The sequence below is a fragment of the Nanorana parkeri genome, unplaced genomic scaffold (assembly GCF_000935625.1).
Source record: "Nanorana parkeri isolate BGI_ZX_2015 unplaced genomic scaffold, ASM93562v1 scaffold1890, whole genome shotgun sequence".
Lineage (NCBI taxonomy): Eukaryota > Metazoa > Chordata > Amphibia > Anura > Dicroglossidae > Nanorana > Nanorana parkeri.
In genome coordinates, this window is record NW_017308158.1 from 38,164 (window position 1) to 50,288 (window position 12,125).

The window sequence follows — 12,125 nt, forward strand, 5'->3', positions numbered from 1 at the left end:
TAAATAACTTGTATAGATTATTTTTTATTTCTACACATATTTATTATTTGGTACTTTTAGCACTGTGCATATTTATTGATTGAACTGAAGCCAGATTTAACTAGTTAAATCCAGACATTTAGTTTTCTGTACAGAAATGTATGTTCATCTGTAAAAACAATAAGGCAAGAGGCTCACTGATAGCTAATTAGGCCCAATATTTTTCAGCACAAAGAAATATATTATCTACATTTTATAAAATATGAAAAATTACTGAAATATGTGACCTTCTGAGAAAGGCAGTGTGCCATTCATACAAGCAGGAAATACGCTTTTTTGTAGACATACAGTACGTCCAATTTACAATACTCCAAGTAAGTGGCATTTCAGTGCTTTGACTGTTTTAGACAATGACAGGGTCTGCAGACTGCTCATTTTTAATAGCAATATAACATCAAATCTTTGTTTCTCAATTATATATGTTATTTTTTTTGCAAACGTTACGTTTTCTTTTAAGCTTATCCAAAGTTTATCACTCATTTTTACAACTTTATTGTACAAGCGCTTTTAAATGAAATGTGTTATTGCCTTATTAGAAACACATTGAATGGATTATTTAGGTAGGCCCTTTTTATACATCCCTGCATACCTGGTGACGGGGACGCCCAACGATAGATGGAAATACTGCTCTTGGGGCATCATCTCCAGCGAATCCAGCTTTTACAAGCCCGGAGCCATTGTCACAAACAAGTGCGGTGGTCTCTTCATCGTCACACATGATGTTAGCTTTCTTCAAAGAGATAACAAACATTACCAACATCAAAGATGCATGCAATGGTATGGTATTATGAATAAGGGCTGTTATTCTAACAGTACCAAGAAATATTCTTAGTCTTCTCTGCAGGTATCTCCAGCTGACTGATCTTGGAACAATAGCAATTGGCAGATTTGGATATTTTCAGCTGATTACTATTGTTTTATCCAAGATAGAGCATACTGAGGATGTCTTCCTGTACATTGTTTAAAAAAAATATATATTCTTTATTTAGAATTTTTACATAATAATCAGCATCTACACTTTAACAAAACAAAAAAAAAATTTCCATCTGGACAGCTTATCTAACATAGACATTTCATCTTAGTATATGACTTTAAAGTAAATACAAATATTATATAGCATATTTTCTTGTATTCTACCAATTTTGATTTATTATTTCACATTTTAATTATTCCTTTTAATAATACTGACCTTTTAAAATACTTCAACAACCATTTCTTAAGTCCCGTCTAATTTAGCTTAACTGCCCCCAATACCTTCTTCCAATACCGTGGTATCAAAGCTTACGCAGTATTGAGTAGGTGAGGAATCAGTGAGCATTTATATCTAGCTGTAGATTCTGCAGTGCGATGGAATAACATACACCACAGGTCATCCTCTATAGAAGAACCCATAATTATTTCCACATAAGTCCTCACTGACCCCAATTTTCCTGTATAATGGGCAAGTCCACCATATGTGCGCCAGTATACCCACATTCCCTCCAACACAAGGGGGAAAGATCACCATACATCTTATGCATTCTGGACAGAGATAGATACCAACGAGTGAGCAATTTATAGTTAATCTCTTTCATGGTGCATGCCAGTGCACCAGAAGAGCCAGTACCTTAATTTTTTGTTCATCAGGTAGCGGGCTGCCAAAGTCCCTCTCCCATCTAGTCAAAAAATTGTGAAACTCCAGTCTCCCAAATGCCAACAAGATTTTATAAAAGTGGGAGATACACCTGGTAGGCCCACTACCTGAGAGAAACATAGCTTCAATAGGATGAAGATACCTTAAGGATCGTAATGGCCTTGGAAGAGATACAAGAAAATGCTGTAATGCTGCAAGAAATACAAGAAAATGCTGTAACTGTGAGTATCACCAATAATCCATAAATGTTGGGCAAATGGGATCTAGAAGGGTCTCCATAGGTGTTAGCACAGTGCCTGTAGGCACATGGTGGAGACTGATAGGCTTGTCAACATGTACGTAAATATGAAGAAATCTTCTCTTTCCTGTTCCCCAAATTAGCAGGAGAAGCCGGAGACTACGCGTTTACTCTCTTCAAGATTAGTTGAGTTAAATGTGTCTGCATTAAGGATTGTTTATGAAGTATCTCAAGGGTATGAATTTCCATTAACAACTTCTGCATCTGCTGAATCCTAGCTCTTTTATGGCGGGTACCTAGTTCTTTCAACCCACCCCTCATGACTGCCTTGTGCGTCTCCCAAACCACCGGTAGTGGCATTTCAGTATTGGAGTTAAGCTGAAAAAACTCCCAAAGCTTCCTCAGTAAGCCAGCAACATCAATCTTATTTTGTAAAAGGGAGGCATTCAACTTCCAAGATATAGGTGGTGGTGGGAGGGAGGGTACAAGTAGGTCTATTGAGGCTGGTGCATGATCAGAAATGGTAATGGATTCTATAGCAGCCTGTTGTATACATTCCAAATAGAAGTGGCTCATAAAGATCACATTCAGCCTAGAATATGTATCATGTACAGGTGAATAGAATGAGTAGTCTTTATCCCTTGGATGCAACACCCTCCAAACATCCACTAGCTGTAACTAGTGGAGCATACGTTTGGTTAAGGTGCGTATATGGTATCACAGATCTATCGAAAGAGGTCTCCAAGACAACCTCAAGAGTCACATTGAAATCACCCGCCAAAAAAATACACTCCACTGCAAATTCAGTAAGCGTGTAGGCGTGCAGCAGTGCAGTGCGACAAATGTGTCTCCTGTAAAAATATAACATCAGCTTTTAAACTATAAAGTATCCTAAGAATCTGATGCCGTTTACCCGGCGTATGTAGACCACGTACATTATACCTTACCAATTTCAGTGTCTAATATAAACAATTAAGAATTAAATCTTCTTCAAGCCTTTCGCCAATCGGCGTTGATTATATACATATTTGGTGGAAGTGGTTTGTCAGTACTCCTGAGCCTGCACCTACCCTAATTCTAGCCATACCCAGTACCGTTATCCCTTATTTCTCCCAATCTATTGCATTATTCTTCACCCTAAAGGGACAGAACTAGTCTCGGGCCTTGGGAAAGAGGAGGAAGATACAAAAGAAAAAAAAAATATTGTTTTAAGAAATGTCTGACTGTTTATGGAGTAAATCCCCACACAGCCCAAGCCTTACATTGCCTTACATTGTAATAAAAATCATGATTAAATTTGGGCTTGCGTAGCTTCCTTAAAATGTATCTAAACTCAAGAACAAAATGTAATATATTGTAGTTTACCAGTCCTTGGTAGCTGCATTAATTTTTATTTTTTATGTTTTTTAATTTAATTTTATGTTTTTTTAATTTAGATTTTTTCCTTTATTTTAACCTGATGATCACTCCAGTAACACACCCTGTCCTAGGGTTGTCACCCTAGGACAGGGTGCGTTACTGGCTGGATCATCAGCCAGTATCAACAAAGGTACAATTACAGTGACTGAGTGTTGTCACACTCCGTCACTGTAATTGTACCTTTGTTGATATAGCGTTTTCAAACTAGTACAGGTCTACAGAACACCTCATCTTCCTCTCCTGTTCTTCAATACATGGGAGGAGGGGTTTGTAATCCTCAGATAGGACTGGGAACAATATAACTGTAAGAGTTAGAGGAGGAGAGCACAGGAAGTCATCAGTTAACAGGATTTTTAACAGGACATGTAGGTATTGTTTTAACTTATCAAACATATAAAACAAAATGCTTTCCATTAAAAGCATTTTAATATATGTTTGAGATATATATATATATATACAGACATATATATATATTTCCTGACACCAAACATGACAGCATAAGAATGGGTATGGCTCCGCCCCAGCCCATTCGTATGCTGCCACGTATTGGCGTCAGGAAAGGAAAATTACCGATAGGTAAGTATACAATTTTCCGTTATATATGGGGGTTTAATAAACATCAAATGGAGCAAATATGACAAGTTCATTGTTAGGGTTTAAATATACTTTAAAGATTTATTGTGTTTAACCCAATTTTGGCTATTGTATGAATTTTAATGTTTTATCAAGAATAAAGATCTCTCAAAACAGCTGCAGGCTGCTGTTAAAGTGGACCTTTACCCACTTTGACTAAAAACCACATCAGCATACAGCTGCATGCTGATATGAAATCATCTTACATTCATTAGTTAAACACATTTTTTTATTTTACTTACACTTTTCCCCACTTCCTAGTCCACTTTAGAACAAATTATGTAATATCCCCATGTGTTGCATCCTGGGAAGGTTACATCAGGAAAAAATCTAATCTGTAATCTCGTGAGATCTAGTGGAAAGGAATTTTCCACCTCTGCGATGATGAACATGGTCACATATCCTAGTCGCATGTGCCAGAGATCCATGAAGTAAAAGGAGATATATATTAATCTGCCCTTAGTTAAAATGGTCACTTTTAGAAGAATGGGGAAGAAAAATAAGGTATGCAAAAAATAAAAAACCTGCAATTATCTAGAAGTATCTGTTTGTAGAGTGTCATTACTAAACATTTCTAAAGGTGTATTTGTTGTTATTTTGAAGATATGGGTAAAGTTCCCTTTAACCAAAAAGACTGGCAGATGTCTCACTGAGAGCAACAGGCAGGTAGACATCTGCCCACCCCCTATAGTACTAATACGCGCTGTTGTTCACTATTTGCAGTGGTGTACCTACCATACAGGTCATGATTTTTTTTTAACACCTTTCTTTATACATCTAATTTATTTTCAATAATAATAATGAAATTAAATGAAAACTAACAATGGACAGAAAAAAATACAAAGACACAAATGTTTCTTCTGAAATTTGTACATATAATCATGCCAGTACAAAAAGGGGAAAATAAATAAATAATTTCAATGGATTAATAACCAGAAATATACACATGAGAGGCATGGTTTTACAGTGACAGACCTACAGGTGATTCAATTATAGTAATACGGTATTCTAAAGAGTGCGGACTCAATAATATGTAGACAAAAAAGGGCAATTATATAAATATGGGGGCAACAAACGGTCAATAGTATTACTAGGAGGGCAACAAACTGTCAAGTGGTACAATACACAGGTAACCGTTGTATTACACTGGCAAGAAATGGTCAATCTTGTACAATATGCGGGCAGGAAACAGGCAATTGTGGCAATATGTGGTCAACAAAGATACAATCATGACAATGCATAGGCAACAAATGAACAATTATTACACTACATGGGGAAAAATAGGCACAATACCAGGGTAACAAGCTGGTAATAATTACAGTTACACTGGTAGTCCGTGTAGTGACCACCCTCATTAAATTGATGGTGATTTTGGTGCCCAGCTTTGAACTGGTGGTCAGTGTAGTAATCAACTTTTAGTTCATAGTCAGTGTTTTGGTGCCCCACTTAAGTTCATTGTCAATGGAGAGCAACCATTTAGATGGAAAAGTGGTTTTGATGCCCCCAGGGCCAGTCTTTGGGGTGTGCGACTTGTGTGTATCACCTCTGCCTTTTGAAGGGGGGTGGGGTGCAGCAGTGTTGAAGATGCCGGCATACTAAAGGGAGGGAGGAATCTTTTTGTCCAACACTCCATGCTCGCACCCACGATGGACTATAATCTCATGTTTAGTTTTCTAATTTGTATTGGCTATTTTATAACACACACAGGGACCATGGGGAACAAAAGTAGCCACCCTCTAGAAGGAAGAACAGTGTCAGCACAAATTCGTAGATGATTTGGGGATCTACAGCTGAGTGATGCACAAATAAGCTACATTTTTGTTATTAGTTAAGGTACCTGAATGCATTTTCAAGATCTAACTCCTGAGTTTAGTGTCACTTTAAAGGAGAACTATGGGATGAGTGAATTACTCATTGATCGGGAAGTGAGCGAAAACATATCACCAATCTGCTCACTTCCCGATCATCTCCCTGCAGGGATTCCCCCCTCCCCTCCTCCAGCACTGTCTGGAGGGACAGGCGGTCGGAGGGGGCGGGCACAGCTGGGTCTGCCTTTACAGAGGCAGACCCAGCCTTTACTGGGGCAGACCCAGCTGTCAATCAGTCAGTTGAGTGGATCTCGACAGTATTGTCAAGATGCATTCCGACTTCAGCTCTCTCAGCATACAGCGGGCAATAGATCGCTATATATGCTGAGTTTTGGGTCACTGGAAGACATAGGGGTCTATTCACGAAGCTGCCGAAGGATCTAGCCGTAGCTTCGGCCGATCCTTCGGCTAGCTTCGGTTACGGGAGTCCATTGGTTAATTCGAACAGAGAGCCTGCTGTACGGGCTATTCACAATAGCCCGTACAGCTCCCGATCATGGCCGAGCGGCTCAGCCGAGCCGAACGCATATGCATCGGCTCGGCTGAGCCGCTCGGCCATGATCGGGAGCTGTACGGGCTATTCACAATAGCCCGTACAGCTCCCGATCATGGCCGAGCGGCTCAGCCGAGCCGAACGCATATGCATCGGCTCGGCTGAGCCGCTCGGCCATGATCGGGAGCTGTACGGGCTATTCACAATAGCCCGTACAGCTCCCGATCATGGCCGAGCGGCTCAGCCGAGCCGAACGCATATGCATCGGCTCGGCTGAGCCGCTCGGCCATGATCGGGAGCTGTACGGGCTATTCACAATAGCCCGTACAGCTCCCGATCATGGCCGAGCGGCTCAGCCGAGCCGAACGCATATGCATCGGCTCGGCTGAGCCGCTCGGCCATGATCGGGAGCTGTACGGGCTATTCACAATAGCCCGTACAGCTCCCGATCATGGCCGAGCGGCTCAGCCGAGCCGAACGCATATGCATCGGCTCGGCTGAGCCGCTCGGCCATGATCGGGAGCTGTACGGGCTATTCACAATAGCCCGTACAGCTCCCGATCATGGCCGAGCGGCTCAGCCGAGCCGAACGCATATGCATCGGCTCGGCTGAGCCGCTCGGCCATGATCGGGAGCTGTACGGGCTATTCACAATAGCCCGTACAGCTCCCGATCATGGCCGAGCGGCTCAGCCGAGCCGAACGCATATGCATCGGCTCGGCTGAGCCGCTCGGCCATGATCGGGAGCTGTACGGGCTATTCACAATAGCCCGTACAGCTCCCGATCATGGCCGAGCGGCTCAGCCGAGCCGAACGCATATGCATCGGCTCGGCTGAGCCGCTCGGCCATGATCGGGAGCTGTACGGGCTATTCACAATAGCCCGTACAGCTCCCGATCATGGCCGAGCGGCTCAGCCGAGCCGAACGCATATGCATCGGCTCGGCTGAGCCGCTCGGCCATGATCGGGAGCTGTACGGGCTATTCACAATAGCCCGTACAGCAGGCTCTCTGTTCGAATTAACCAATGGACTCCCGTAACCGAAGCTAGCCGAAGGATCGGCCGAAGCTACGGCTAGATCCTTCGGCAGCTTCGTGAGTAGACCCCATAGTATATGTCCTCCCATGATCCTGAGGAGAACTATGGAAAAAAAACTTCTGCCCCATAATTCTCCTTTTAGGTTTTGCAAATGAAAGATAGAAGCTGATTGCTAACCATCTGCAATTGCTCCAGATTCTGTTTGCTCCAGTTTTTATAAATTTCCCTTTGTATATTTAGCATACCAAAAGGGAGCAAATAAGAGAAGAAGTTCATTGTAGGGTTTACTTTTACTTCAAAGTCCAATTAAATCTTCATATAATATTGCTGTAATGTTATGCAGTCAGGCTGCATACACACTAATAACTGTGGGCTTCCTTTTTATTTTGTAAAAGTAGTTTTTTGCTATAGTAAGCATTAAAATACCCTGTGCTAGCAACACACTAGATAACTGGACTGCTGCTGAACACAGAGTTGGATACATTGGGTCTCCAGTGGTCTGTCACACCCCACACCCAGTGCTTCAATCACCACTGGAGAGCATCACAACTGTGGATTGGAGCACTGGGTGGGGGTCTGGGTCAGACCAATGGAGAAGAAGACCACTGTGCTGTGTTTGAGCAGAGGTCCATCTTTCCATGATATTTTAATACTTTCTGCAGCAAATTGTTCAAAATGAAGACCACTATTAATACTGTGAATACGGCCTAAATGGTAGTAATAATATTGGAAGCTTATATTGCCCTTTAATCACAATGTATTACAAAAAGGCTTATCCATGGTAATAGTAAATATAATGTGAAAGCTCGTCTTTTTAAATTACTTGTATGTTATTCCTGATTAAATAATGATGTGCAAAAAACAAATGTCAGCCCTGTCTTTTTAATCAAAAATTTCCACCTGTTGTACCATGTAAAACCATAGTTTCAAATCATACGGATAGATAGTTAACATAAATCACACAAGAAATAAAAAGTGAACTGCAAATTTTGCAAGGTCAGAAAGTTTGCATTTCTTTAGGAATTGTGTGCTTCACTGCTACTTTTCCTGCATAACAGCATTGAGGGGTATTTATCAAAACTGAAGCAGAGCCTGGTGCAGTTGCCCATTGGAAACAGTTAGCTTACAGTTTTTATTTTCAAAGATTAACTGAACAAACTGAAGAGAGCAGCTGACTGGTTGCTATAGGCACTGCTTTAGTTTTGACAGCCCCCTCTGTGAAGTATTTGCACATCACATGGGAAAATAAATGAATGACTATATTTCAACCAGTCACTGCGGTACCACACACTGGACAACAGCCTTGACAAACTGATCAGCTTCTAATGCTTTGTCTCAGGCGTATCAGAGGTTTAGTAAAGTTTATATATTCTGGCTTCGTAATTATATATTACCCTATCGCTTCAGACTATATTTTTATGCTGCAAAATGGATTTATCATCTTGCGGATTGCGATTATATCTGTTTAAGCATTCTCAGCTGATAGTAACTTTCATTTGACTAATTTTTCATTCTCGTTAGTCTTTCACGATATCTTGTTTAATTGCTTCCATTGTATAAATTATGTAGGATCGTCCCTCCAGTTTCCCGCTCGCTTCTAGAGGCTGTGGGCAGTGTTCTTACCTCGGTCTCCGGTCTGTCTCAGGCAGCGCTGGGGGCTCTTTAGGCAGCTCGCTCAGGTTACGGTCCAGAATAAAGGCTATGTGTATATATATAACCCATGGCCCTTCGCTGCCCACCCTTTCTCAACATGATCTTTTACTTTCTGTCTAGCCATATTAGGTTCTCGGGCACCGACCTTGCCCCCCTTGGGCGCCTTTACTGTCCGCAGGGTGCCCATACAAGGCCAGTCTGGCCGGGCACCAGGTGAAAAGAGGCTGGAACCGTAAAAGGATTCACTTCGGGACTCCAGAATGCCAGTTCCTCCTGCCAGTCCTACAGCTGAGAGGGCGGCTTTATGGCACGCAAAGTATGTCCCGATAATCCTCCTGTACAAGCACTCTGTAGGAGATGGTATGGGACAAAGATTTGAAATGGCACAAGTGTCGGTGACTAATCAAACACGTATATTAGAGTATAGGAGCCGGCACAAAGTACAAGTAGGTAAAATACTTCAAAACACCTGTGCATCACAAATGTTATATACAAGAGATTTTGACATTCATGTGCTGGATAGCATGGGAACTGACCTTTTTATTAAATATCTGCCAATTTCTAATATAACTTTTCACAGCAGGTTAATAAAAAAAAAAAACATATTAAAGAATAACCCTGGGCAAAACTTTTAACACTTGCAGCAGGGCTACCCCTGCACTGCAATGATTAACTGCTTGTTTTTGTCTAGGTAATGAAAAAGTTATACTCACCTGCACTGCAAAGCCATACACTGCACGATTCTCGTACGAGAATCGCGGGAAATCCCGCGATCGTACAAGAATCGTGCAGTGTGAATGAAGACGTGCGACGATTTTCGGCTGGTTTGAATGATGCTCGGGAGACAAATGCCGAACAGGCCGGTGTGCGCACGCTCACACTGCCCGTTCAGCATTGCGGTCATCGCAAGCCCGCCCCTTTGGGGGGCGGGATTGCGATGATCGCAAGTACGATCTGCCTGTCCAAGATGGGCAGATCGTACGTTTTTTAAATTACTTTACAACCCTCGCAAGACTAAGGTCTTGCGAAGGTTGTAAAGTGTATGGCCACCTTTAGACCAGCCCTCCCACCCTCTCTCCCCCTCCTCTGCAGCAGTCTAAAGATGGCCATACACCTTACAATTATCTGCAGATTTTCTGTGGCCATCTACGCTAAAAACTGTGTGGATGGAGTAATCTCCCTCAGGGCCAATCTGTTGCATTTTTTCCATCTGACCACAGAAAATCTGCAGATAAGTGTAAGGTATATGGGCACCTTAAGGCTCCACAAATCATCACGTTCTACTGTATACACTAAAGGGAATTTATCAAAACTGGAGCAGACAAAATCTCGAGCAACCAATCAGCCTCTCTCTTTCATTTTCAAATATTAACTGAACAAACTGAAGAGAGAAGCTGATTGGTTACAATGCACAGCTGCTCCAGATTTTGTCTGCTCCAGTTTTGATCAATTTCCTCCATTGTGTATAGACAAGAGGACACTAAGGAAACATTCCAATGCTGCAGTGTAGGAGGAGACAGGCTTCAGTGACCGCAATGCTGAACGGGCAGTGTGCGCTTGCGCACACCGGCCTGTGTGGCATTTATCTTACTAACATGCCACACACCCCCCCACAATTGTATGATTCTCGGCGGGTTTTCGAACATGTTCCTAAGATAAAAGTCGTGCGGCCGTACAGTAAAAATGGTTGCACGCCTTCCACACACCCTGCGATAATCGTATGATCGCGGGATTTCCCGCGATTATCGTACGATTATCGCAAGGTGTGTGGGCACCTTTAAGCTGGCCATACACCTTACAACCATCGCACGACTTTCGTTGTGCGATGGTTGTAAGGTAATTAAAATCTCGTACGATCTGCCCATCTTGGTACTTCCGATGATTCCAATGCTGAGCTGGCAGTGTGCGCACACCGGCCCGTTCGGTATTTGTCTTCCAAGCACGCCACTAACCCGCCGAAAAATCTTACGATTTTCGGCAGGTTTTCAAGTGTGCTCGGAAGACAAAAGACGTGGACCGTATAGTAGAAACGGTCGCACACCTTCCATACAACTGCCAATTATCGTACGATCGCGGGATCACCCTCGATTATCGTACGATAATCGGCAGCTGTATGGGCACCTTTACAAAAAGTACAAAAGTAAAACCTGCATCCAGGGATTGACGTTGGTCTGCATACATGGCACACAGTGGCGGACCTAAGGAACAAAGGGCCCCGGGAGTATATACACCAATCTCTATATACACAATGGGGAGTATAGTACACATTGATCTCTATATACACATCGATCTCTATATACACACTGATCTCTATATACACTGAGGGGAATTTATCAAAACTGGAGTGGAAATTTGCACTGCAACCAATCAGCTTCTCTGTCTTATTTTCAAATCTTACCTGAGCAAACTGAAGAGAGATGCTGAGTGGTTGCCATGAGCAACTGCTCCAGTTTTGATAAATTCCCCCCAATGAGTCTCCATGATTTAAAGAACTAAATTGAATGAATGAAAGGAGTGGGCCAGGAACTGTAAGGAGGGAAGGGGTAGGTGATGCTGAACATCTTACAGTCAGGAAATTAGGTGTGCTCTATCTGACTTGCTGCAACTTCTTTCCAATGCACATATCAGTACATGACAGGATACTGTACAACAGTGCAAGACTGATGGTAAGGCTGGAGTTTCTATTTAGCATACAACTATTAAGTTCTCACAAGCTTTCCAAGGTGATGTGGCCAAGCAGGTTCATCTTTTCACAGGTCCTGGGGATGAGAATCGGAACCTCTCTGCTCATCCCATCAGCGGTGTAGCGTGGGTTGTGAGCACCCGGGGGCAAGGCAAGTATTGAGACTCCTACCCCATGGACTGTTAGCACTCCCTGAGGCTCCCTGAGTATAGGCACAATATAGAGGACTAAAAACCCCAGCAATACATTATACAGCAATGCAAAATACCATCAGCTGTAGAGGACTACAAATCCCAGCAATACATTATACAGCAATGCAGAATAATACCATCAGCTAGAGGGAACTACAAATCCCCATGATACATTATACAGCAACAGCAATGCTGAATGGCAACTGGCTATAGAGGGCTGCAAATCCCAGCTATGCA

General features: G+C 42.5%; 1 protein-coding gene across 1 annotated transcript in view; it reads right to left on the reverse strand.

Annotated features, from left to right (window-relative positions):
* Positions 1–9,098, reverse strand: part of LOC108800042 (actin, alpha cardiac muscle 2-like) — a 19,608-nt gene extending 10,510 nt beyond the window's left edge. The window contains exons 1-2 of the mRNA XM_018571984.1: positions 8,985–9,098; positions 629–769 (exon numbers count right to left, since the gene is read on the reverse strand). Of these exons, the coding sequence (XP_018427486.1) occupies positions 629–757 (129 nt within the window). The 5' untranslated portion in view covers positions 758–769; positions 8,985–9,098. The remainder of the gene's footprint in view (positions 1–628; positions 770–8,984) is intronic.
* Positions 9,099–12,125: the final 3,027 nt, after the last annotated feature.